Source organism: Lygodium microphyllum, chromosome 14 (assembly GCF_053477565.2).
Source record: "Lygodium microphyllum isolate KBCC chromosome 14, Lygodium_microphyllum_v1.1.10, whole genome shotgun sequence".
NCBI lineage: Eukaryota > Viridiplantae > Streptophyta > Polypodiopsida > Schizaeales > Lygodiaceae > Lygodium > Lygodium microphyllum.
The window spans coordinates 61,150,912-61,177,860 of record NC_141148.1 but is presented as its reverse complement, the minus strand read 5'-3'; the positions used below and the strand labels follow the sequence as shown (position 1 = coordinate 61,177,860).

At 41.6% G+C, this 26,949-nt stretch overlaps 1 protein-coding gene across 4 annotated transcripts in view; it reads right to left on the bottom strand.

Moving 5' to 3' along the window:
• LOC148025644 (PX domain-containing protein EREX-like) overlaps positions 1–26,949 on the bottom strand; it is a 103,494-nt gene that overhangs the window by 53,028 nt on the left and 23,517 nt on the right. For 3 of the 4 annotated variants that reach the window (XM_087692851.1, XM_087692853.1, XM_087692850.1), the window contains 6 exons: positions 18,117–18,215; positions 17,884–17,976; positions 17,468–17,585; positions 880–1,358; positions 569–733; positions 106–348 (listed from right to left, as the gene is read on the bottom strand). In XM_087692851.1, the coding sequence (XP_087548977.1) occupies positions 106–348; positions 569–733; positions 880–1,358; positions 17,468–17,585; positions 17,884–17,976; positions 18,117–18,215 (1,197 nt within the window). The remainder of the gene's footprint in view (positions 1–105; positions 349–568; positions 734–879; positions 1,359–17,467; positions 17,586–17,883; positions 17,977–18,116; positions 18,216–26,949) is intronic. The other variant, XM_087692852.1, reaches the window with a different exon arrangement.

The window sequence follows — 26,949 nt, the reverse complement described above, 5'->3', positions numbered from 1 at the left end:
GGTAAGAAATATCACATTCATGAAAATATATCTACCAGAATAGCAGAAACACTAACAGTTAACTTGATTACTTCAGACAAGTAGCATGAACAGGTTAGTTACTACCTCTAAGTCCTCATTTCTTTTCAAAGCATGATCCAACTTTTGTTTCAAATCTGGCTGAGACTTTCTCAGGATCTTGATCTCCTTGGCAAGAACTTTTGTTTCAGCCATGGCCTTGGCTATACAATTATCCTTATTTATTTGCATCTGTTGAAACTTTTCGTTCATGTCAAGTAACTCGTCCTTTATAGACTTATTTTCCATCTCCAACTCCTGCACCTTCTTTTCAGCTTTTTGCAGCGCCTCCTGCAAATAGTTTTAAATGTTCAAACAAATGGAGCCATTCAGTGAAAAGGAAGTGTATGGTTCAGATTGTTCAAAAGAATGCCAAATGATACAAATTATGTTTACAGAAATTGCTAAAAATTTTGCCAGATTAAGGGTGAATTTGAAGAAGACATCCAACTTGACAGCACAGTATACAAAGCAGGCCATGCAAAGGAGAACAGTGGCACGAAAAGCTAACCAGAACCACTCGAGATTCTTCTTGAGCTTTTGTGAGGGCAACACAAGATTCTTCCAGTTCCCACTGAAGGTTTCTGTACCCTTCACGTTCTACAGATACAGCTTCTTGCAGACTCTCGATGCTCTTTTGTTTCAGGTTCTGGAGATCTGACTCCAGGTCTCTAATCTGTCATAAGACCACATTATTCTTGTCAAAAATTCCCATTCACACTGCAGCATAGATAGGGAAAGAGCCAGCAAAGCCTTTTGGTTAGTGCAGCTCTCCATTTGCATCAACTGTGTAATAATTCTGGAAAGAGTTCGCAGAAGCACCTTGGTCATGAGGAAGTCCTTGAGAGCAGTCTCCTGATTCAAACGCACAATTAGATCTTCCATATCAGCTTTTGCTGTTGTCACTTTCCTCTGGAGAGTAAATAATACCTTTCTTGTGTTTCCCCTTTGATCTGAAGGTACAAAGGCCTGCAGTCCTTTCAATGTCTCTGTGTCAAAGCAAGGTGGTAAATCTGGATCCTTGGCATCAACTGTTGCAAAAGATAGTTCACTTCCACTAATGAAGCTTGATTCACTTTCATTGCTGTCAATGGAGTGTCTGTGTCCTTGCCACGAAGATGTATTTTCAAGGTGAGGTGTCATTGGACAGGTTGAACATATCTCCTCTTCTCCCATTAACCTTGTGTCCACAAAAGAGACTTCCTCTACCTGCTCTACTGTATCTTTGCTGTTTTGCAGGGATACTAGTTCCTGCCTCACAATGTCTTTGATTTCCCATCTTTGTGCGTCCTTCGTGGCATCTTTTTTTTACCCAAAAAGAAAACATCAATAAGAGCAAAAATGCAGTAAATCTACATGATGCAATTTATCCATTCTGTGCTTCTTCCACTGAAAACCGCTAAACAAGAAGACTGGAAGACTATTATTAGAATGTTTACAAGCAACAGAGTATCAATGAAACCAGGAAAAAACATTTTTCTGAGTATTTTGCATATCAGAGAATATCTTGGGAAAAAATTTACCGAACTTCAACCAACCACCTGTTGCTGTTCTCAAGAACCCCATAATGTTTCTACTTAACAGTAAACTGGCATAAGCTCATTGCTGATGCTTTTACACTAAATACTGCTATAAACTATAAGTAAACCACACTGAAGAGTAGTACAAATTATAAACAGACCCTTATCTTTGTTCCTTGGCACCTTAGTACAGGTGCCCACCCTTCCTGATGCCTAGAAGCTCAACGGATAGAACTATTCCCTTATGATGTGCAAAGCAGAGCTCATCCTCTACACCTTCGACCTCTGAGTATTTGTCACCTTGCATATTTCACGACCCACTGTGGATACAGCCAATGGTACTCCAATGAATTGCCTTTGGAGGTGCACCTTGCCTATTTCACAGCCCACGTTGGATCCAGCCAATGGTACCCCTGAAGAAAACAAGACCAGCTATGGAGGAGAGAGAAACAAGAGAGTGAAGAGTAGATAGTAAATAGTGTGAGAGCAAAACAAGAGAGTGTACTTGCTAAATTGAATCCTTGATATTTTATCTTTGCAAAGTGGAGCAAAATCCTGTGTTACAAGACATAATTGAGGGGCACCTTGTGGCATATAGAGATCCTCTTGACCCTCACTTTGGGAGTGCACAAGCTAGTATTCAAGATTCACAACTCAAGCCCGTTACTTGGTGGGAGAAATATGGTAGCTCATGCCCCCAACTTCAGTGTACTACCTTGAGGGTTCTCACAAGATTGTTCACCAAGAGCTTGTGAGAGAAATTGGAGTTTATTTGCAGCCATACACACACAAAAAAGAAATTGTTTATCTCCTAAGTAATTTGAGCATCTAGTTTATGTGAATTCAAATTTAAAGCTTCTCCACAAGAGACAAAATTGCAAGGGGCCAAATGAGATCAACCCGAACTCTAGTTTTGTTTACGAGTTATCTACGATGTACCATGATTCATTTTGGATTTTGACATTTTGTCATTTTGTTTTGAAATGAGAATCATCATATTGCCACTTCACCCATTTTACATTGCTATTTGCACAAGGGCTATGTAAAATGTCTATTCCAATTTTATTTATGTGATATGTATGAATCAATGATCATGATTTTTAAGGTTTGATTATAGCATAGCTTATTCAAAGATTAATCTTTGACAATAGTCAACAATGGATTATGGATCATGGATGTGTAACGTGTTATTCTGAATTGAGTGTAGTGTTTCATGTTTTATCACTTTTGCTCAATTCACTTGATTTTGTTTAAGAGAAAGTTCCATAGAGGTTTAAAACCTCTTTCCCTAGTTTAAAACTATTAAAAACCCCTTTATAAAAAAATTGTGTGTTTCTTATTTTACCTCCTCTCAAAAGAAACTTACGAAATACATTTCTAACATTTCGTTTCTAAACATTTCTAACGTTTATGGTTGCTGTGCACCCATCTATATTGATAGTTGTCACGAGGACATTAAATTTTATTGCTTTGCTTAGTTTTTGATTAAAAGTTGATCAAATATACTAATGTGACTTGCATATGTGAGGTGCAAATCAAATATTTCATAGTGTGGGACCTAGGACCACAGAATATCAGATGGTGCCAAAGACAAAAATTATAATAAATTATGTCTTGACAAGTACTAGATAGTGCCCAATGTGTCAGATTTTAGCCTAGACCAGTTTATTGGCCACTGACATCAAAGACTAGGCATTAATTAACTGGAAGACATTGGCCTAGTGAATTTAATCATTGATTGGTCAAATTAATTTTTTAAGCACTAGAATAATTATTAAATTAATCTTCAAAATTAATATTCTGAAAATTAATTTAATAAAATGGATAATGCTAGAAAATAGGATTAGAATATTGATACTTGGAAAACTTACCCATGCAAGTGAAAAAAACGTTTTTGGGAGCTAGTGGCAATCTATTCTAGCCATTGTGAGAAAAAAGAATGATGTTAGAGAGCAAGAAGATACTACTGATGTGATTTGCAACCTCGGATCAATCCTGCAATGCAGATGATAGCATGCAAGAGGCAACAGCCTTTCTAATGGTCCTAAGCTATAGATGATAGCTTCCATGGCTATTTGAGCAAGGCAACCGCAGTTTTTCAATCTTTTTTGCAATGAAACTCTGAAAGTTCTCTCTCTATAGCATCTTCTCTCATCCTACAACCATCTCTCAAGTTATCTCAATAAAATCCAACCATTTGGGCCACTAGAGGTGGAGATATTGGAAAATCTTTGCTATAAACCCTACTTTATAGCAAAAATCAAGGTTTGATAGCCACCTCGAAATACGTGCTTAAAATTGAGAGCCTAGTACTTGAATTCTAGCAGGTGAAATTAAAGAATTTCAAGGAGACTCGAGAGGCTAGTAAGCCCATATCAAATTTGGGGCTTAATTTGTATTTTAAGGATGCTTGCTGATCAGTTTTGACAACAAGAGACACTAGGATTAGTGGAGAAGATTAGAGAATCTCAGGTGTACTCCATTTATTCACAATATAAGCTAAAGAAATACTACAAGGGGTGCTAGTTTTGGAGCCAACAGGTTATCCATTGTCCAAGATTAAAGTAGTAAAATGTGCATTTTCAATTTATGTGAATTTTATGCTTGCTGTGATTGTTGATTAATCAGATCATTACCACCCCTTCATAGAAGGATGGCTGGTTTCAAGGTTCCATCGCCAACATACCATCAACTCCCTTCAATTATGTGCGAGAGAGAGGAGAGATCGAAACTCAACTAAGAGTACACAATTTACAATGAGAGTATTAGAGTAAAGACACAACTCCCAATGCAGTTAATGAAAGAGTGTAATGTGTAAGCATAAAGTACAACCCTTAAACCTTAAGGTTATTAATGTGCATTCATATCCGAAAGGCGTAAAAACACGCTAAGTGCCCAAATTGTGTAACATAAGCACATGAAATATAGGAGAATAAAACTGGGAAAAAAAACCCTCTCATAAGGAGAGTAAAAAGTGCCCGTATCCTAACGAGGATCACCAACATTCCTCTATGAGCATAGGCGTGAGTCAAACCCAACAAACCCCCCCAAAGTGAAGAGTGATCAACATACAAGGATCATTCATCAAAGGAGATCAAATTTAAAGCATTGTGAAATGCTTCAAATTTGTCAAAAGGAAGAGCTTTGGTGAAGATGTTTGCCACATTACTGATGGTAGAACAGTAGACAAGGTTGATATCTCCTGCATATAGCCTCTCTCTAACAAAGTGATAGTGGATTTCTATGTGGTTTGTGCATGCATGAAACACCGGGTTCCGTGCCACTGCAATGACACTTTAACTGACAGTAAACAAAGGAGTAGGGTTTGTAATAGCTACATCAAGATCAGCCAACAAACTTCTCAACCATACACATTCAACTATAATAGTGAAAGTTGCCTTGTATTCAACTTCACAAGGCGATGTGACAACAGTGAATTGTTTCTTGCTAAGCCAAGAGATGCAAGATGAGCCAAGAAAGAAACAATTTCCTGGCATAAAGCAGTCAAAGAGTCCTAGTACTCTGCAAGCAACGAAAAACACGCTTCACAGCTTGCCAATGTGACATGCGTAAGTTGTGCATATATCTACTCAGGGCTGAAATTGCAAACTGAATATCTAGCCTTGTGTTGCATAAATAAATGAGACATCCAACTATTGGAGCATATGTATGGATGTCAAAGAAATCAATGTCATCATGCAAGGACAACTTGAGTACACTCTCCATCGGTATACTAATTGGCTTGCAATCTTGTAAGCCAAACCTCTTAAAGAGTCTACCAATATATCTCAACTGCGACAATTCAATTCCTTTAATGTACCTAGGGTTCCAGGTGGGACTCGACATCACTCCTCCCAAGCAGTTTCTTCCTATCCTGGATTCTATTCAAAGAAAACTGACCTACTGGAGCACGGTTCGCCTCTCACTAGCCGGACAAGCCCTGGTGGTTAACCAGGTCCTCCTAGGCGACGGCCTAGTCCATCGCTTCATGTTGCTGCTTTTCCTCATCGTGCGTAGTGTAGCTTCGCCGCCTAGTACAAAACTTCCTTTGGTCAAGATCTGATGGCTCCAGGGATACCAGGGCCAAGGTGGCGTGGGCGACCATTATACGACATAGGTCAGAGGGAGGGCTTGTGTCACAAGACTGTGACAACTATTACCTTTTTGCTGATTTCTTTATTACATATATATTTGGTTTTTCTTTTTGGAAGGATCCCTCTTGAAATCTAAATGCCCGAGTTGCATGGCCAATATGTGAAACGGACAAGAATGTCTACTGAGTCAAGACTGGATAGTTAAGGTCCAGTACAAGTCTGGAAGAGACTGATGGTACTGTAGTTTGACAAGCCTGGGAGAGGCTTGTGAAAGTGTATATGGACAAGTGAGCTAAAGAACTAGCCTGGAAGAGACTAGTTCAAAGTGAAGATGGACAAATCTTCAAGAGATTAGTCCATGTGGGATCATCAGTGGAAATTCACTTTCAGTTGAGCTACATTACAAATTTGGATGTAGCCATAGTCTGCAAAGATGGTCAGAAGACTAGTGGGATGCAATGGAAGCAACTCCTAAAATTTAGGGAGTTACTATTTTTGGACCTCAGAATCCGTTCGCGTCATTATCTTTGTTTTTGCACGAGGATCAATCCTCTGGTCTGTGCCGGGGTCAAATTCCGAACAGAGGATGGAGAATTTTAGACCGGAAGGTTAGAATGGGAAATATCTTCCAGTGCTGCCATGTGGCACAAATTTGTGCATTTACCTCTTTAAAGAGGGCTGGCGTGCAGTTTTTTGGATCTGGGAGGGCTCATTTGAAGAGAGGAACAGTGGCTGAAGCAGAATTGGTTTTGGAGAGCTGGTCTACCTTGTCTATGATGCACAGAGGGTGGAGCTTGCTCCCTACTTTCTCTTTCTCTCTCCCTGACAGTATGGTTATGCTTCAGAATCAAGGGTTTTCTGCTGATTTATGTACAGTTGTGTGGAATATGCTGTTTTTGCATGAGGCAAGAGCCTCCTTTCTCTAGGGTCGGGCGCAGTTGTTTGCTATTCCCAAGAAGAATAGGTGAGGGTGGTAATCTCACCAAGCAGGTGTCTGAAACAGCACTAAATCAGTACTGTTTCTGGACTGTTCAGAGGTTATTTCAGAGCCCAATTGATGTTAGAATCAAGGGGCACTTGGCACAGATGATGCAGAACAGTGTAGGGAACAATATGAGCTGAAAACAGGTTTCAGAACAGGTCTAAACCAGTAATTACAGTGGGCTGAACAGTACAGGGAACAGTATGAGTTGAAAACATTCAGAACAGGTCTGAACCAGTATTTACAGCAGGCTGAAATGGTCAATTCTGCACTCCAACCAGAAGATTCAGACTTGGGCAGAGTTTCCCTTCCTGGTCAACTTGTTTTGGGTCAATAATTGTATTGTTATGCTGCCAAATTTCACCCAGAATAGGTGAAAGACAGCCCATTGTAATTTCTCTCTTTCTAAAAACAAAGAAATACCGCAAGGGGCGCCGGACTTAGGGGCCAACAGGGTGTCTGTGTGGTAATAGGAGCATTCTAGCTTCTTGTTTTTCTTCTTGATTCTGTGTCTTTAAGTTCAGGTAAAGTGGGCGACTCTGAATTGGGTGAAAGCACTACCGCCCTTCCCAGTGAACAGGCCGGTTTCATGGTTCCATTGCCGGGATTTGAACCCGGGTCGAGGCATATTTGAGAACATGGGCACAACGCTTAAGTTCTCATCGTCATTTCATCCACAGACTGATGGACAGTCAGAAGAGGCAAATTCTACTATCTTGGATCTGCTTAAGTGCTATGTGTCAGAGCACAAGTCAAAGTGGGAGCAGTATTTGCCTTTGGTCGAGTATGGGTGAAATGTGTCAGAAAGTTAAGCATGCCCTTGAAAGGACTCAGGCAAAGCAAAAGAAAGCTGCTGATCATCACCGTCGTGAATTGATATTTTCACTTGGTGATTGGGTACTGTTGCGGTTTGAAAAGGCACGCTTAAAGAAGCGGAAAGGCAAGGAAAGTCTTTTCACTAAGCTTAGTATGCGATACTATGGGCCTTTTCAAGTAACAGAGAAGATTAGTGATGTCAGCTATCGACTGAAATTGCTTGATAATTGGAAGATTCATAATGCTTTCCATGTAAGTCTTCTTAAACCTTATGTGGGTGATGTGCTAGAAGATATGCCAGCTGAGGAAGAGCCCGAAGTTGAGAAACTTGATGAAATTCTTGTTCCAGAACAGGTACTGGCACACAAGGAAAGGAAAGTGAAAGGCAAGGTTGCTAGAAGGTATTTGGTTAAGTTCAAGAACTATCCAGCTATAGATGCTAAGTGGATGAACAAAGGTAAACTTGCAGAGTCACCTAATGTGTTGGAACTTTACCTTGAAGCATTTCGCTTGCAACCAACCTTGACCCCTTGTATCTCTAAGCTGAAATAGATTGTCAAAGTGACAATTGCTCAAGAAAGAAAATATGTACAGAAACAGATTTTGTACAGGCTAACACTTATTGTGTCCATATGGTTTTCTCAGTGCTAAAGAAGTAAGTATTGCTTGCAAGAATACGGTTTTTACTTCTATTGAATTGAATACATGTTGTAACAATGGTTACTCGATCGGGCATGTATTCTATGAATTGACTCAGTGGGGATATCATTTTGATGTACCGGCCACTAGATCTCTAGTTAGGGTGATGTGAAGTCATCAAATGAGAATCTGCCACTATGGGGATATCATTGTGGCGTACCGGCCACTATATCTGGAAACAGTGTGTGGAGTCACATGATGATAGTCTGCTATGTTTCACACTTAGAACATACATGTGTTAATAGTGTGTTCAGTACACAATGTTGACTAATAGCATGTATGTGTTGTACATGTGCTGCCAAGTGTAAGTTTACTGGATTAGCTGGAAGCATGTATGACATTCATGCAAACGAGGACGTTTGCGATTTCGAGAGGGAGGTATGTCACAAGACTGTGACAACTATTACCTTTTTGCTGATTTCTTTATTACATATATATTTGGTTTTTCTTTTTGGAAGGATCCCTCTTGAAATCTAAATGCCCGAGTTGTATGGCCAGTATGTGAAACGGACAGGAATGTTTAGTGAGTCAAGACTGGACAGTTAAGGTCCAGTACAAGTCTGGAAGAGACTGATGGCACTGTAGTTTGACAAGTCTAGGAGAGACTTGTGAAAGTGTATATGGACAAGTGAGCTGAAGAACTAGCCTGGAAGAGACTAGTTCAAAGTGAAGATGGACAAATCTTCAAGAGATTAGTCATGTGGGGTCATTAGTGGAAATTCACTTTCAGTTGAGCTACATTACAAATTTGGATGTAGCCATAGTCTGCAAAGATGGTCAGAAGACTAGTGGGATGCAATGGAAGCAACTCCTAAAATTTAGGGAGTTACTATTTTTGGACCTCAGAATCCGTTCGCGTCATTATCTTCGTTTTTGCACGAGGATCAATCCTCTGGTCTGTGCCGGGGTCAAATTCCGAACAAAGGATGGAGAATTTTAGACCGGAAGGTTAGAACGGGAAATATCTTCCAGTGCTGCCATGTGGCACAAATTGGTGCACTTACCTCTTTTAAGAGGGCTGGCGTGCAGTTTTTTGGGTCTGGGAGAGCTCATTTGAAGAGAGGAACAGTGGTTGAAGCAAAATTGGTTTTGGAGAGCTGGTCTACCTTGTCTATGATGCACAGAGGGTGGAGCTTGCTCCCTACTTTCTCTTTCTCTCTCCCTGACAGTATGGTTATGCTTCAGAATCAAGGGTTTTCTGCTATGTACAGTTATGTGGGAATATGTTGTTTTTGCATGAGGCAAGAGCCTCCTTTCTCCAGGGTCAGGAGCAGTTGTTTGCTATTCCCAAGCAAGAATAGGTGAGGGTGGTAATCTCACCAAGCAGGTGTCTGAAACAGCACTAAATCAGTACTGTTTCTAGACTGTTCAGAGGTTATTTCAGAGCCCAATTGATGTCAGAATCAAGGGGCACTTGGCACAGATGATGCAGAACAGTGCAGGGAACAATATGAGCTGAAAAGAGGTTTCAGAACAGGTCTGAACCAGTAATTACAGTGGGCTGAACAGTACAGGGAACAGTATGAGTTGAAAACAGGTTTCAGAACAGGTCTGAACCAGTATTTACAGCAGGCTGAAATGGTCAATTCTGCACTCCAACCAGAAGATTCAGACTTGGGCAGAGTTTCCCTTCCTGGTCAACTTGTTTTGGGTCAGTAATTGTAATGTTATACTGCCAAATTTCACCTAGAATAGGTGAAAGACAGCCGATTGTAATTTCTCTCTTTCTAAAAACAAAGAAATACCGCAAGGGGCGCCGGACTTAGGGGCCAACAGGGTGTCTGTGTGGTAACCAGGAGCATTCTAGCTTCCTGTTTTTCTTCTTGATTCTGTATCTTTAAATTCAAGTAAAGTGGGCAACTGTGAATTGGGTGAAAGCATTTTTATATTTTGGTTGTACACTACCGCCCTTCCCAGTGAACAGGCCGGTTTCAGCTTGGGATCATCGACCCAGAGTATCAGAGTATAGCCCTCTTGGGCAAGCTAGTTGTCCGCGGTCTCACACCAGGCGGGCAGACTTGGAAGGTCCTATTGCAAGAGGGCCTTCAGGACCATAGACCGAGGCTTGGCAGGGAGTGGAGGCCGTCCCTAAGATGGATCTTCACGTCTACCCGAATCACCCCCCCCAAATCACCTTTTCTTCGCAGCTTACTCCACGTGTGGCAAGGCCTCCGAAAGGCCCTAATCCAGAGGCCCCCAGGCTGCTAGGAGGAAATAGACCGTCAGCCCGGTGATCTGGAACCCCCAATTCAAAGATCGGGAAGGGGCACAAATAGGTGAACACCCCCACATCCAGTGGGATGGGTGGGAGGCCGGCCCGGCCCATACCATTAGGACATGGTGGGAGGTGTACATGATGGCGGACGAGGAGGTGTTGCACCGAGTATCAGGCTACCAGAGAGGAGTGGAGGTGAGGAGAAGGGAGATAGACAGAGCAATACCTCTAGAGTGGCTTGCTTCCCCGATACGTGAGCCGATAGAGCCCGAGGAGGTATGGGCAGCTAGGTTTTCACCAGCAGGCATCCCCCTTCAAGTGGCAGGTAGAGTGGGTGGCGCCCCGCAAGGGACTTTCATCATCGTTCAGGAGGAGGGATGTCTGGCCCTTAACAGAGGGCAGCAGGATGAGGAGATTGCCGCCCTTTCGTGGAGGAGGATTTGGGTGGTGGGCCTTCAGGGGAAGACATGGTGACTGGACACCTATGTTTTTTGAAAGGAGCTCAAGGAGTGGCGCCTTTGGATCTGGGAGGGCAGACCGCTTGATGAGCTGGAGTGGGATCCAAGAGAGTGGCTATAGCCGGCCTCTGCAATCGCCAAGAAGCCACCCAGGTTCCTAGAGTACACTGCCAGGATAGGCAGGCATGTACTGATGCAGGAGGAGTTGGACTGGGCGCCGTCACGTAGTAGACACTGGGCGGAGCTTAGCATCACGGAGCCCTTCCGACGAACCTTCTAGAGCCGCCTATGGGATAGCTAGAGGCCGAGGAGAGTATCGTACTTCTTATGGCTGGTGGCACATGGAGGCTTGGCAGTGGGAAGTTGGCTTGCCCAGATGCACAAGGAGGGAGATTGTAAGCGCTGCACTTAGCAGCCTCTGGAAACCCCAAAGCACTGCCTTTGGTCATGTGAGGAGGCGCAACTCGTATGGAGAGAAGCATGCCGCATCCTTCGCCGTATAGCACCCAGCCTTGGATATATCTCACGGGAAGCTTTTTGTTGGCAAGCAGTCAGCCAGGGCTGTCACCTTTTGTATGAGGCCGAGATGCATGACACGGTATTCATTATCAAGGCAAGGTCGTATGCAGTGGTCGGTTTGGAGACTCTACCCATCCACCAGGTACTGGAGCCCACAGTAGACCGCTCCGAGATATAGGAGATCATAGGTAGTCTTACTGGATGGCATATCTGGAAGGCGTGATGTCAGAAGGCCTTCGGCGGAAAGAGATTTTCAGCACATGCAACCTTAGCAGAGCTTTGGACCTCCATTATCCACTCCCTCCGCGGTCGATGGGACCAGATGCAGGGCGAGTCCAGGGCTGATCAGGAGCTCCGAGGTCACTTCATACACACTTGGGGCAGCCAGGGTCTATTCTTCGTGATGCAGGCAAGCAGCCCCAATTGGTGATATACCCCCCCTCCCCCCCCCCCGCCATGGCTTCTTGCCTCCATCCCCCCCAAACCGCATTGAGAGGCTTGTATACATGATGTATTAGTGACTTTGCATCAGTTCCAGCTAGTCTGTTGAGCATGAGCACTCTGTTGTAATTAGTTGTTTGAGTAATATAATCAGCCACATTTTACTTGCAAAAAAAAACATGGTTGTACCTTCCTTCATGTGAAGATCCATCAACTTTTTCAACCAAAAAACCTTGCTAGCTGCACTTTTCTGAGCATACAATTCTTCAAGTCTTTGCCACATTGCATATGCAAAATTCAACTTCTCAATGTTAAAGAGTAAGTTGTCTGACACTGAGAGCTCTAATTTAGAGTGTGCAAGCTCATCCAAATCATCCCACTCTTCTTGTTCTATACGTATTGGTCTTATTCCCTTCGCTTTGATGGACTTCACATGTTTCTTCTACACCAAGACATTGTAGCACTGTTTTTGCCATATTGCAAAGTTGTGTGCACCCTCAAGCTTCTTGATGTGTAAAAGGTTGCTGCTTTCACTATTTCCAGCCATGATTTGCAACACTAAATTGACTCAAATGTCAGCAATTGCAAGCCCAAATGTCACACATATGACCACGGTACACTGCAAGTACCAACCAGCAATGAAAATCAAGAAATTGCAGAAATTTCTGCAAATTGATTTCCAAAATTAGAGAATGCCTACTACTGAACTCCACAATCAATGACAGCGAGATTTATAGGCCAATGCACTAATTACATACGAAATCCCCAAAATTCTACTGCAATTTCTGCTCCAGATGCATTCTTGGGTACAAATTTGACAATTGAGATCAAAAGCCCCAAATTTTCAAAGGCAAATTCACCCAAATTGCATCAATATACATACCCAAGTCCATATCCCTCGCAATTCTTGCACAAATTGATGAAATTCTGCAAAAGCCCCAATTTTCTTGGGTTTGATGTGCACAGATTTCAATGAACTTGACAAAATTTCACTAAAATGTGAAAAGGCCCAAATTTCTCGGGTAAATTGCACAATGCATGTGGGCATGCAAACGCACGTTAGTGGGAGAACAAAAATTTGCAAGAAATAATAAAAATTTGTGAAAATGCCTGTCGTGTGCTGCCCGCTTGTTTGCAGCCCGTCGCTTGCGCTGGCCTGTCACCTAAAGTGTGTGCCACTAGCTCGCAACCCATCAAGTTGTCGCTTGAGTTGGCATATCGCTTGACTGTACCCCCGTGTGAATGTCAATTGTCCATGTCAAGCAATCACCTGCATACTTGACTATGCCCTCAACTACATGTCGATTGCCTGTGTCAAGTAGTCACCTGCTCACGTGCCGCTTGCCTGGTCACGTCGACCCGCTTGCAATGTCTACTGCTCACCCAACCTACGCTGGCATATCGCTTGATTGTGTCCCCATCTACATGCCAACTACCTACGTGGAGAAGCGTGCACTCCTTGCGCTCTTATACCAATTTGATAAATAGCCTAGGCCAACAACTGACACCAGATACCACCAAGTACCTACGTAGCATAACTTATAGCAACTTTTGCATTTGTCATCCCGTAATTTTCTAGGATCCAAGGCTCATAGATTTACTCTAACCCCAATTACATCTCATATGTGCAACATTAACTTAATCATGTGATTAAAAATAATCCACATATTAAGTGAGGTTTCAAAAATACATGTCCTCATGACAATCACCATGAAAATTAGGAGAGAGAGAGAGAGAGAGAGAGAACACCACGTTAAGAGGGGAACTAGGCTGATTTGCTGCAATTTTGAAAATCAGGATTTTAAAACCCTAATTTCTGCAAACTCAAGCAGCAAGTTGATTTTCTTCTTCAGTACTTGGATTAGATCAAACTAAGTAGAAAGTGTTTCTTGAATGAGAGATAGATAGGAAAATATAAAGCATATGGCTGAAATTTCAACATGATAGCTTATTGCAAATGAAGAGAGAAATCTCCAATATATAGGTGTGGACTTGGATATTCAAAAGTAAAAAGTAGAGGCTACAAATACAAGTATTGCTAATGTCCTCTTCTAGCTATCACACGTCACTTTTCTAAAGAAAGAAGCTTCCAAATCTTCTACTCTAAAAATCTCTCAAATGGTTAAGAATTTGAGATAGCTTTGCTGAAGGCAAAAATGTTCCTTGTGAAATTCTAGAGCCATTGACGCGAACAAAATTTCAATTTGAGCAACTTTCAAAAATAGTAATATCCTGAATTTTAGGAGTTGCTAAATTTAGCTTTTAGAGAGCTTCATTATATATGTTCATCGATTCATGGTTTGTTTCTTCGATCATACGCGTCTAGTTTCACTTTCTGAAACCACTCATTATATGGGGTTCTAGTCAACGATGACGACCTAAGTATAATTATAGGGCGTTCTGGCCATTGACCACTCTTAAATAGAAAGATAAACATTTAATCAATATTTTGAAACACTTAAATAATACAAATCACCTTTCAAAGTACATGAGCATCAAATTAATTTGAAATCATTGAGCCAGTATGTCTTCATAACAATTGATATACAAAGATTTGTTACATGGGATCTTCAGGATTTACCGCCTAGTAAAAAGCCTATTGGCACAAAATGGGTTTTTAAACTCAAACGCAAGACTGATGGTACGATTGATAAGTACAAAGCACAATTGGTAACAAAAGGCTATGTACAAAAGAAGGGCATTGATCATGAGGAAATCTTTGCTCCTACATCCCATATAAGTAAAGTGAAATGTGCGATTGCTATGGCTGCAAATTATGACTGGAAAGTACATCAATTGGACATCTAGACAGCATTTTTGAATGGGGATCTACATGAGAATGTTTCTTTCACAACCTCCAAGGTTTGTGATTAAGGGAAAAGAACACATGGTTTGCAAGTTGCATAAGGCTCTTTATGGTCTCAAACAGGCTCATCATGCATGGCAATCTAAAATAGATGCTTATTTGGCCAGCAGACAATTTAAAAATAGTCCAATTGCTCCCACTCTATACATTAAGAATGAAGAGGGGGACTTGCTGATTATCATTCTTTATGTGGATGACATGCTACTCACTAGACCTAAAGAGAATAAAATTCCAAATTTCAAGGCTGAATTCAAACATGCATTTGCTATGTCAGATATGGGCTGTCTACACTACTATTTGGGGATTCAGTTCACCCATCAACCCCTCATTATAGAAAGTGAAAATAGCCTAATCTTGTGGCCTACCATAAATAGCCTTGCAAAAGCCGATCATGACCATGGATTACTGCCTTCAACCGTCCTACTAACTAGATCCCCCATGTAAGAACCAGCTAGGAGCACAGCCAGTTCCTTTGTCGTATTTCCCATCATGGACATTAAGGCAAACTAGCTTTAGAATTTATTAGCTGCCAAAAAAGTGATGCTTGTAGAAAACCACGCTTAAGGTCTGTCACATCATGCAGATGTATGTTAGCATAAGCATGCCCAACCTCCACAGTTTCATAGTCCTTCTCTAGCCTAGAGATGCATGAGTGCCACTCTGCTACTACATCCCCAATCTGTGCCAAAGCATGCACTCCAGGAGAAACAAAGTCGATGTAGAGGAGATCTAGGAAGTCCACCGCTCGCAATAGCACCGAATAGGCTATGAGCCCAATTTTCCTAGACATGTCGTAGAAGATATGGGCATCCCTCTCTACCATGGAAACCTCCATGACCAAAAACGTTGCTAAGGGATCGACATCCAAGTCAAACCAAGAAGTCAAAGCTCAATGTAGCAGCCATTTGACCACCATTTGAATAGAACAAGCCATGCCACTAAAGAACCTGGTGCCCTCTTTGCATTGATCACAATTGTCGATCCGTCTACATGACCACCACTTGAAAAAACAGGACACCATCCCATCTATGGAGAATAAGAAGATCACCACCAGAGAGTAGTTACCAAGGAATCTCAATGAGCAAGAACGTCAAAAACCACCATCCTCTATAGAAGCCTCTAGAAGCACCAAAGATATAGATTGGGTCCATGAAGATAGGAACATGACCGCATAAGGCAGAAAACTTGCAATGAGGAGCACCATATCCCAAGCATACTGTCAGATCAAAGGGTAAGCCTCAAAGAAACAAGATTAGGCCATGGTGAGAGAATCACAACCTCATCAAATGGAGAAGCCATAATAGAAATGGTGATATGCAAGAAGATGATGGAGAAAGAAAGAGATAGAGATACTTGGAGCACATGTGGTTAGATAGCCGAAACAAGACGAGTTCATTAGTTCACATGCAAAGCAAACACACACAAGCAGACAAGGAAGGTAGCAAACGGAGCAACAATGAAGTGAGGTTTAGGGACAAAGCGAGAAAACCAACACGAGTACCTCTCTTAAGCTGAGCATTAAATGAAAGTGCGTTAATGATCAGGTCAGCAAAGACACCATTTATCACAGTCAAAGGATCAGTCCAGCCCTATATCACAATTTTGAGGAGGTGGAACCCCAGCAGGTGACAGCAAATCCAGCCCATACAAGGGCATATCAACCCAAAATGCAGGGTGAGAAAACAGATTCAGGGCAGAAGCAGGTCTTCCAGCCCACAAATCAAGTTGCCTGGCTGCGGACATACAGCCGTGATGTAGACGAAGCATTGGGAGAGCAAAATGTAAGGTGTAGCAGCTCCGAGACAGGAAATGCAGCAATTCAGACCTGCAGTCTGAAAACACAGCAAAAGAGACACCCGGATCAAGATTTTTGATACCATGTGAGAATGCACAAATGAAGCAAAAGTAAGAAAAGACAAAGCACAATATTCACAAGATAAACAATAAGAAAGAAGAACAAGTGGAGGAAGTGAGGCATGTGTATATAGACAATAGTGGGAGAGACCCAAGAGGATCAGGCACCCAATGCTCAGCAGGTTGGCTATAAATACAGCTATCCAGCTCACTAATGTGCTGCATGATATGCCCACTAACAACAGTGCCTAGCCCATGATATGTACATGACTAATAGAAGGAAACTCAATGAACAAACCAAGCATGCAAGGTGTGATACAACAGATACTCGAGGAGCAGAGGGCTGTCCAACAGCCACTCTCACACCATAGCAGGCTGACAGATGGAGGAGTGTGATGTACTCCAACAGATCCCAAGTGCAGCAAACCACCCATGCTTGATGCTGAAATCTGATGAAGAAACCAAGGGCAAAACACAGCAAAAAAGGATGGCTGAAGATGCAAATGCAGCCAATGGCATCCTGACAGCAGCTTTTGGAGGCAGGAGATTGAGAGAGAAGCAAATGTAGCTATGTAGACCAACTAGTGATGGAGAGTGAAGATAGGACGGCAGCACTGGACTCAAAACGTAGGAGAGAATGGCAGGGCCACAGTGTGTAGTGATGGTGGTGAGAAGATGATGATGGCAACAAGAGATGGAGAGCCAGCACAAATATGGAATGCTAGGGATGAAACTGGCATAACCGATGATTCCCTCTTATAGACCATTCTGAGCCAATTGTCCTACCGAAGTTCTAGAAATTCACTATAATTTAATGTAACTGGGGAGATTACTTTAAGGATATACAAGAGCCACAGGAATTTAGCCATCAAAAATGAGGTTTATTTTGAGGCTAATTCTGAGTAGCTTAACAGCCTTTTCATGCTTTATACAGTAAGTTGCCCACCTGGTATTGCGAGTCTAGCAGCAACTTCCAATTCCAGAAAGGATGCCATTGCAGCACTGCGAGATACATCAATATCCGCCAGTAATGTAGTTATCCAGTCCACCAAAGCCAGCCTTCTCTGGAAATGAAACCCAAAAAAAAGAAAATTAAAACAAGACAAAAACAAAAAACAGGACATTTTCAGCAATCACATTGATCAACATAGCTGAACAAGTTACGGGAACAACAACCCTCCTCATAGAATCTCACTCTCTTTTAACAATCTGACATGCTAAATCACATGACCCTTTTTATTTCAGCAATAATGAGAAAGCTCAACTTTAATAGGCTACTCCTACTCTCCAACTCTATTATGATTGAGACGCACAAGCTAACATCTTTCATAGTCAAATCTGTTTGTTCAATAGTTGTCCTACCTGTTGCAGTGAATTTTTGTTTGTAATCATCCGTGTCAATGACTTCTTTGGGGGAGGCAAGGGGAGCTTCTTCTTAGGAAATGCATGCTTCAGCTGCCAAATGAAATCTCCACTGTTTAATCCAACCAATTGGGTATTTTGTGGCCACTTGAAACTAAAAGATGAGTAGAAAAATGCTTAAAAGCACATGATAAACATGACCCAGTTGGGCAATATTCAAAGCACCAGCTTACCGTTGAATGAAGTTTCAAGAACTCACTAAAGCGTCTTAAAACACCATTAAGTGTGCTCACTGCATCAGGTGATTGTATTCCAACTTGTACTCTGTAAAACTTGAAAAACAGGAAAACAAGAAAACACATCAAAATAGTGCATGGTACTAACAGTACAGCTTTAAAGTTTGTGGTATAGAACACGCATGCAGTTATGCTTCTTGGTAAAACCACTATTCTGTCACTTAAAACCCCTAGTAAACATTTTTCCAATGAGAGATCTTCTTTGTGGTAAGACCACTGGACACTCTGTGAAGAGACAGTTAAATTGCTATAGAGCTACTGTAGTTAAAGGATTGTAGCAAACTTCGACAGAAGAATGGATACAGTTAACCTGTGTTGTATGAAATACCATGCAATTGCAAGCAATACACTGTTCAGAAAGCCCAATGATGTATCTATTTTGAGATAATGTTGCTCAGCCATATTTTGTCAAACTCCAAAAGTTTCTACCAAGAAGAGTACTTAAGAATACTTTCATACTAAGAAATATTTAGATACAGTTGGCCATCAGGCCAGCAATCAAAAGTCATGAAAAAAATATAGTATTAAATAAGCTAAAAAAGCCACATGGCTACTAGGAAAATGAAGCTCCCTAAAACCCCACTTTAAACAAAAATTGAGCCATACACTATCTTGCATGAACAATGACAAACTTTTGCAAACAACCTCAAGCCAAAGAGGAGTCATATTGTCGCATATCAACACCTGATAATATTATAGAAGCCACCTACCACAATAACAAGCCCCGTACTGTGACTAATATGACCATGAAATCTAGAAAGCAAATTGAGGACAAAGGCCTTTCTAATTCATCCAATTTGCCAAAGCCCAATCCAATGCAAGAAATGAAACCAGTGAGAATGTTGCAATTGAAATGTGTTAGCTCAAGGGATTCTCCCTAGCAACCATGCAAGGCTAGTAGTCCTCTCTAATGATACAAAAGGTTGTACCATGAAAATAAAGCCCTCTATTTGCTTAGCGGCCAAGTAGGAAATGAATATGAGTAGCAACCAAGCAGGAAATGAAGATAAGATGCAGTCTCTACAGCCTACATACATTGCATGGAAGACAATTGCCACAAGCTCTCTTTTCCCTACATCGTGTCACCAGAAGGGAAGCGTCCAATAAGAACTCTCCACACAAGGCTTACCTTGATACAGGATCTCTGACTTCCACAACCATAAACATCCATCCCACCATTTTGCACAAACATCTCTACATGACCGTACCTTATCAAGATTTTATGTCACCCATTCTCTATCCTCAACCATCATATGATATAACATACTTGTTGAATGCTACAAAAAGTCATCACGTTTAACCAAAGCCTAGTCTGATGAATGTGCAAAGTCCTCAAGCTGAGGATGTGGTGTATAATGTCTTATTTTCTCCTCCAACCTATGATTTCTTTGAACATTAAGAATTATTGAAGATGATGAAGTGATAACAAGTAGAGGACAAGAAGTCCTACCACGAGGCAAGTGAGTGTGATAACAAAACCAAATGTGGACATATAAATTGCTGAGTAGCATTCAAGACATGCCACCAAGAGGCCTGAATTGTGTATTGCAATGAGAAATCTGCACCTCCCCCATACACCAAGGGTGTTGCTCCAATACACATCCTATAAGAAAGCAAAGCCAAGAGCTACCATGCACATCATGACATCCAAAGGAGAAGTAAACAAAGAGCAGCTCCAAGGATACGCTTTGGAGTAGTGGCATGCTCCTAGGATGCTAGCTCTAACAGTGGAGTGCTGCATCGTGGAGAAGATTGATTAAAAGTTATTCCCACAAATCCTTATTTTTTAGATGTGTTTTAGGTGTGGCAATTATGGGAGTTCCTTTCCGAAACCAAGCATCCCAAGGAGTTCAAATGCAAGGATATCCATCTTGTACCTATCAAGCCCCTAATAGCACTCAAACGGTGCATACTTTGCACATAACCACACCTAGTGAGCCATCCTACTCTTCCGGGAAATCCTTCTTTCTTTGGTCAAAATCTTGCAATGCCTATGTCAAGCATCTCGGTGCTACATGGAGTGTTTGTCAGAGTCAAGGTTGTCACGTCCGATGGCATCCGATTAGTACAGTTGCTAGTACAGTACTAATCCGACTAATAAATCTTGGACCTACATCTGATGTTATGTCCGATGAAAAAAAAAATACATATAATTTTAAGTCTATGCTTAATGTTTGGACTTAAAACATAAACTCAAAGATTCAAGTCAAAAGTAAGTGCAAAAGAGAGATGAAACAAGACTCAAGAGTCAAGACCCAAGAGTATAGTATGAATAATGAAACCAATAACTTTATCATAAGCCAAACGTGCAATCTCATACAAAAGTATACAAAAATGGATTGAGATAAAAGCCATCATCCATGGCTCAATCCAAATCAAGATACATGATTACTCTAAGTGCTCGGCATCAAAGGTGGAAGCATCCTCATTGCTGGTTAAGGAGCCATCACCCTCCTCAACAAAATCACCCTCACTAATGACATTGCCCTCGTCATCATACTCAAGATCTCTAAGCTCTATGTGAGAGGCAACGATAGGGATATCCTCCTAGGCTGAACTAAGATACTTCTCGAGCCCCTCCCATGCTTCATGTAGCATCTAAGGGCCCCACAAGCATCACGGGCAGCCGCCGATGTGGATGCACGAGTGCAAGAGACCCGCCGGTCTATCTCCTCCAACTCCAAGTAAAACTTCCTAAATATTTGCTCCTCCTCCAAGTCTCTCTCACAAGTCACACTTTTAAGCGTGCTAACAAAGAGCTTGAGTGAATCCACATTCACTTATATATTTAAAAGATGAAAAACTTAGATTAAACAAATGAAACTTCTCTAAATATATTTCATAATCTATGAATAAAGTTATGAACTAAAAGTATAAAAATTGGATATATAATACTAGTTTTGCCATATATATCTCACGCATATTGCGCAACATGCATAAACTAAAGCGACAATAAATTGGTTACTCCAATTACCACGTGCTAAGATTATTACAAATTTTGGTCTACACAAGAGAATAGGTGGACCAATTCCTCTCACATACACTCAACGAACAATTCTAAACCATATGAAGAGAAAATAAATTTAAACTTCCAACTTGCAAAGTTGTAACTAAAATCAAATGAAAAAAGAGAAGAGATTTTCAAACCTGTGCAAGAATGCGTAAGGCCACCCTTTGGAGATGGGACAATTGATGGCCAAATAACTTCCACAAAAAAAGAGGCTTCACCAACAATACCCACTTCCAACAAATGGTAGATGCGAAAGCAATGCCCCTTTAATCACTATAATTGATGAGATCTTGGAGAAACCCACCATGGTACTCTTCCACCAAAGCCTTTGGGAAAAAAACATCACGATCGGCAAAGAGATCGACATCCATGAAGAGAGAGGGGTTTTTTAAAGCAAGATGTAAGAGTGCCGCAAACCCATGTATGGGTCGCTTCATCCACTCCCATCTCTTCTTTGTCAAAAATAATATCATCTCTTTTAGGGGTGGTATCCACGATGTTGCTACAATAGGTGTAAGAGGATAGAGATTTAGACGTAAAATTTGAAAAGAAAGGGAGTAAAACAATGTGAATTATTCAACTCCCATCTCTTCTTTATCAAAAAGAGAATATCATCTCTTTTAGGGGTGATATCCAAGATGTCACTACAATAGATATAAGAGAATAGTGATTTAGACGTAAAATTTGAAAAGAAAGAGAGTAAGGCAATGTGAATTATAAATTCTAAAACTAAAAAGAAACATTAATCATTTTTTTAAAATAAAAAGAATACCATGAAAAAGAGACATTTCCATCCAAGATGGTCGATGATTGTATCTCCTCCATCGCATCTGCCACAAGATGATAGAGAAGGCCAATATAGCCCCCTCCATATCTGTCATGCGAAGCACCTTGTAGATAGAAGTGACCGCAATGACAATGTCTCTTATATCCATCCCAAATTCCTCATTTAAGCCAAGCCTTTGAACAGCCTTTTCTTCCACTTGGCTTGATGTAGACTCCCTTTCAAGCCACTCCTTGAGTTCATTCAACACAACCGTTCTTTGTAGTTTATTGCAAACATCATAAAGACGCTCGAGGAGAAGCCACATGGCCCTAAACTGAGTTTTCAAAGGCTTTTTCAACTCCAAGTCCGAGTACGAGTAACAAATCGCAAGAACTCAAACCTTAGAGTTGACGAAGCCAACAATTGTGTAAGCATCGTTGACAATCCTTGCCTCCCACTCCAACTTGCCTATATCTTCCATAAGAAGATCTAGACAATGTGTAACGCATGGTGTCCATACTATGGACAAAAATTCAACCTCAAGTTTCCGCTCCATAGATACACAATTCGAGGCATTATTCGTAACAACTTACACCACATTTTGCGGCCCAACTTACAAGATTACATACGATGAAGTTAGAAAAATTTAGGGAGGCTAAAAGAAAAGAGAGATTGCAAAATAATGGATTTAGAAATATTACCTCAATGATGGCTTGCTATATGTACTGATACATGAATGAGCCCGTGGTTTTTCTTCCCCTTGTGCCCGCATCCACTGCTCATAGGAAGTATGTGCCTGGCAAGAGACAAGGATATTGATTATCACCCTTTTTTTGCACTCGCTCCATCCATCGGATAAGATAGAGTATCCATACTTCGCCCAACCAATACACACGAGCTTAAGGGACTTGTCAATCCTCTCTCTCCTCATCGAGTTTCTTGGTACGCATGTCATTGTATGTGACACCGTACCATCTCTTGTATGGACCGACAGTGGCAATGGCTTTTACCATCCGCTTCCATCGATCCACTTTGAGAATATGAAAAGAAAGATTACACTCAATTATGGTGCATGCAATCTCTATTTCTACTTGCCTTTTCCGGACAACAACAAATGCACATAAAATAATGCCCAATAATAATGATCGGCTGTCGTACTACATGGCACTGTTCTTGCCCGATAAGAGGTGCCCGTACATGGTGACTACTGAAAATGCCCAAAAACTAACAAAAAAATGTGTAACTGTGCCTAAGAGCATTGACTATACCAACTGTAACCTAAGAATGTCAGTCCAAGGAATGACCAAATCTCTAACACCCCCTCTTAGATCTTAGACGCGGCATAAGATTCAAGGATGTGGAGTGTTGTTGTAAAACTACCTAAGAAAGTGCCTTCGTAATCTGTCAAATTGTCCTCTGACTTGCAATATACCACATCAACAGTCTCATAAAGATCCTCTCTCAAATGAAATGGTACTATATCTCAATGTGCTTCGACCTAGCATGAAACACAAGGTTCCGTACCAAAGCAATGCAACTCTCATTGTCACAATGAAGTGTCGTAGGTCATGTCTGCGAACATCCAAGCTCTCCTAGTAACCTACAAAGCCACACCATCTCACATGTAGTAGAAGACACCGCTCTATACTCCACCTTTATAGACGAAAGGGCAACTATGGGCTACTTGTTGCTACCCCACACGATAACGCCTACACCCAAAGTAAAGCAATATCATGTCGTTAACTTTTGTTCTCAAACATCTACGGCCAAATTCTGAATATATCCAGCCCTTAAGAACCAAAGCCTAATCTCCAATACCTTTTGGATAATGAATACCAAGATCGAGGGTCCCCCTTAGGAACCAAAAATTCCTCATCATAGCCTTCCAATGAACCACTTTGGGTTCACTCATGAACCCGATCAACAAGCCTACAAATCAATCCGAGTGTTAAGGAGCCATATCAATGGCCAAATCAACTGTCTATAGTGGGAAGCATCCGCTGCTAGTGAATCTGCATGAGCTGTAGCCTTCTTGTTCAAATCCATAGGAGTAGAAATGGCCTTAACATCCCTCCATCTCAAACGTAGTCAAAAGCTTCTACGCATACCGCTATTGGGAGATGAAAATCCCCCTTGGAGTCTACCAAATCTCATAACCTAAAAAGAAATTAGGAAAGCCCATATCCGTCATCTCAAACACCTCGTGTAGTGTCTTCTTTGTCTAATTGACCTTCTGGGCAAGGTCACCTTTCAAAATGAGATTATCCACATAAAGCACAAACAACATGTGCCCTCCAACTGAGATGTGGACATACAACTAGGGATTGGAAGAGGAATGCCAATACCCTAACTTTCCTTGGAGAAATAAGTCTATCTTCTCATTTCAAGCACGTGAAGCCTATTTGAGGCCATAAAGAGCCTTCTTCAACTTGTACACCTTGCCATTGGATGAGGAAAATCTAGGAGGCTACTCGATATAGATCTCATCCTTCAAATCTCCATTAAGAAAGGTAGACTTCACATCAAACTAGTAAACCGGCCATCTCCTATGGCTAGCTAAGGCAAGCACGGCCCTAATGGTAGCCATCCAAGCTGTAGGTACAAAGGTATCACGGAAATCCACCCCGGGCTAGTACACGAAGTCCTTTGCAACGAGCCATGCCTTGTGCTTATCCAAAGTGCCATCACTATGGTACTTGGTCTTAGAGACCCATTTGACTTCAATCAACTTCCTATGAACGGGCTGAGGCACAAGATCCTAAGTGACATTCTGTTCAATTGCATTCAACTCCTGCTCCGTAGCTTTCTTCCAATGTTGTGACTATAAAGCTTCCTTCACAAAGGTGGGCTCCCTATCTTGTATGGCACGAGACATCAAACAACAGTTAGTATAAACAAGCTCAATGGAGTGTACCTAGTTCCTCCAAGAGCACCACAGGCCATCTTGCGGCAATTACTTCTCAAGGACTCCCTTAATCCCTGAATCACTGAATGTATCATATGTAAAGAAATACTCTGACACAAAAACACAAATAGCAATCGTGTGACAAAGCATAGACTGATAAAAGAACTCAGTTAGGGTTAGTGTAACTCAGAGACAATGGACACAAAAAATAATTGAAGTGATATAACAGCTAAATATACAATGCTGATGCAGCAAACACACTATGCAGTGAACTGAACCTCGAACTCCTGTATCTCAAGGATCAGGGCAAGGGTAATGAGCTAGAGAGTATGTTATACTCTGAACGGATCCCGAATTGCAGCAAGAAGGAAGCCTTCAGATGTAGAACACCAACAAACGCAGCATGAGAAGCTGGATCTAATGCAAACAGCAATGAGGAGAGAGAAAGACAAAATGCAGGCTACACGTGAGAGATTAAAAACGCAGGCAGGACAGCCTACAGGAGAGAGAAAACTGCCAAATGCACGCAAGATAGCTTGAAGAGAGAAAACTGCAAAACGACAGCCTAGCAACAACCTGCAGAAGCTGGGCGACAGCTGCAGGAGAGAAAACTGTCAAACGCAAGCTGCAGATGATGCGGTAGGCAGTATGGCAGCAGTTCTGTGCAAGAACAGCAGTCGCCTGGCTGGGATCAGCTCCAAACTATGAGAAGAGGGCTGGAAATCAAGCGCCAACTGATGTAGACAGCAATGGATAGCTTCTGCTGAGATGTTCTCTCCAAAGGGAGTGTGAGCAGCAAACTGAAACACCTGAAATCTACAAAAACAAGATTGTTGATTGAATGGAGGGCAGCATACGTATCTATGGAAAGTTTGGGCCTTCCCAAGTGTGTTTGTGCTTATGGGACACAGAAACTCTCTAGGATCGCATTTCTTTTAAATAAACTAGGTTTCTTCATTATTTAAGCAAGTTTTGGGACCGTTTAAATAAAGCTAATGCATTTTTAGCTCAACACCCCCTCTCAGACCCAACAACGGTACCACAAGAAAGATCTTTTATCCCAAGGCATCCCACCCCAAAGCAACCAGAGCATTGGACAAAGGGTACGCATCGGCTGCCTAGTGGCCTACTAAGACTACAAAGGCGATGGTAATCTTACCAAGGAAGCCCAAGTGATCACCCCAGAGAGGGCAGGGCATCAGACAAAGGGTGCACGTTGGCTGCCCAGTGGCCTACCAAACCCTACAAAGGCAAATGGAATTAGCTATGGACTGCTCTTTTTTTTTCTTTTTGGAATTTGAAAGATGTAGCATTAAGTAGGGGTTCAAATCAATTTTCATCCTATTGAGTATCCGTGCCCCAAACGGGAGAATGATAAAGGACAACAGACCCAAGACCTTCACGAAACAAGCATACTATCCCTACCATTATTGGGTGTCGATGAAGAAAAATAAGGCTAAGATGTGGATAGAGCAAATATGTGAAGCAAGCAAGACAAGCAAATCAAGCAAGCAAGCTAAGGAAAAAAGGCTGCCTTGGAGATTGCCATGGATAATGCCATGAATATGGTGGATCCAGAGTCGACCACTCCAAAAGACCGAAAATGAATAAATATGTACACATGCATATTTACATGAACAAAATCCCAATGCATGGGGTAATGCAAAAGGTGATGCAAGATGTCATACTCACGCAAGATGCAATGCTATGGTGCCACTTGGACACAGTGCCCTCGTGGGGAAATTGTTCACTTGCCCAGGCGCCCTTTACAATCATATCATCCTGACAGTGCGGATAAAGTTACAAATGTCCATAATACAACACAAAAGAATAAATGACTAAAAATTGTAAGCATCATCACTGTCACTATCAAGAGTAGAAAGCGCCCCCTCTCAAACTAAAAGGGAAAGCAAGAGGAAAGCACCCTCTCTCCGTCAAGCTGAAGAAGTAGGGGAGGGTGTACCCAAACCGATCCTGGGTAACAAGTATTAAAGAACTGAACGGTTGACCGCTTTGATCAAAATATCTGCAAAATTATCGAATGTAGGCACAAACACTAGGCGAATAGTGCCTAGCTCAACCTGCTCTC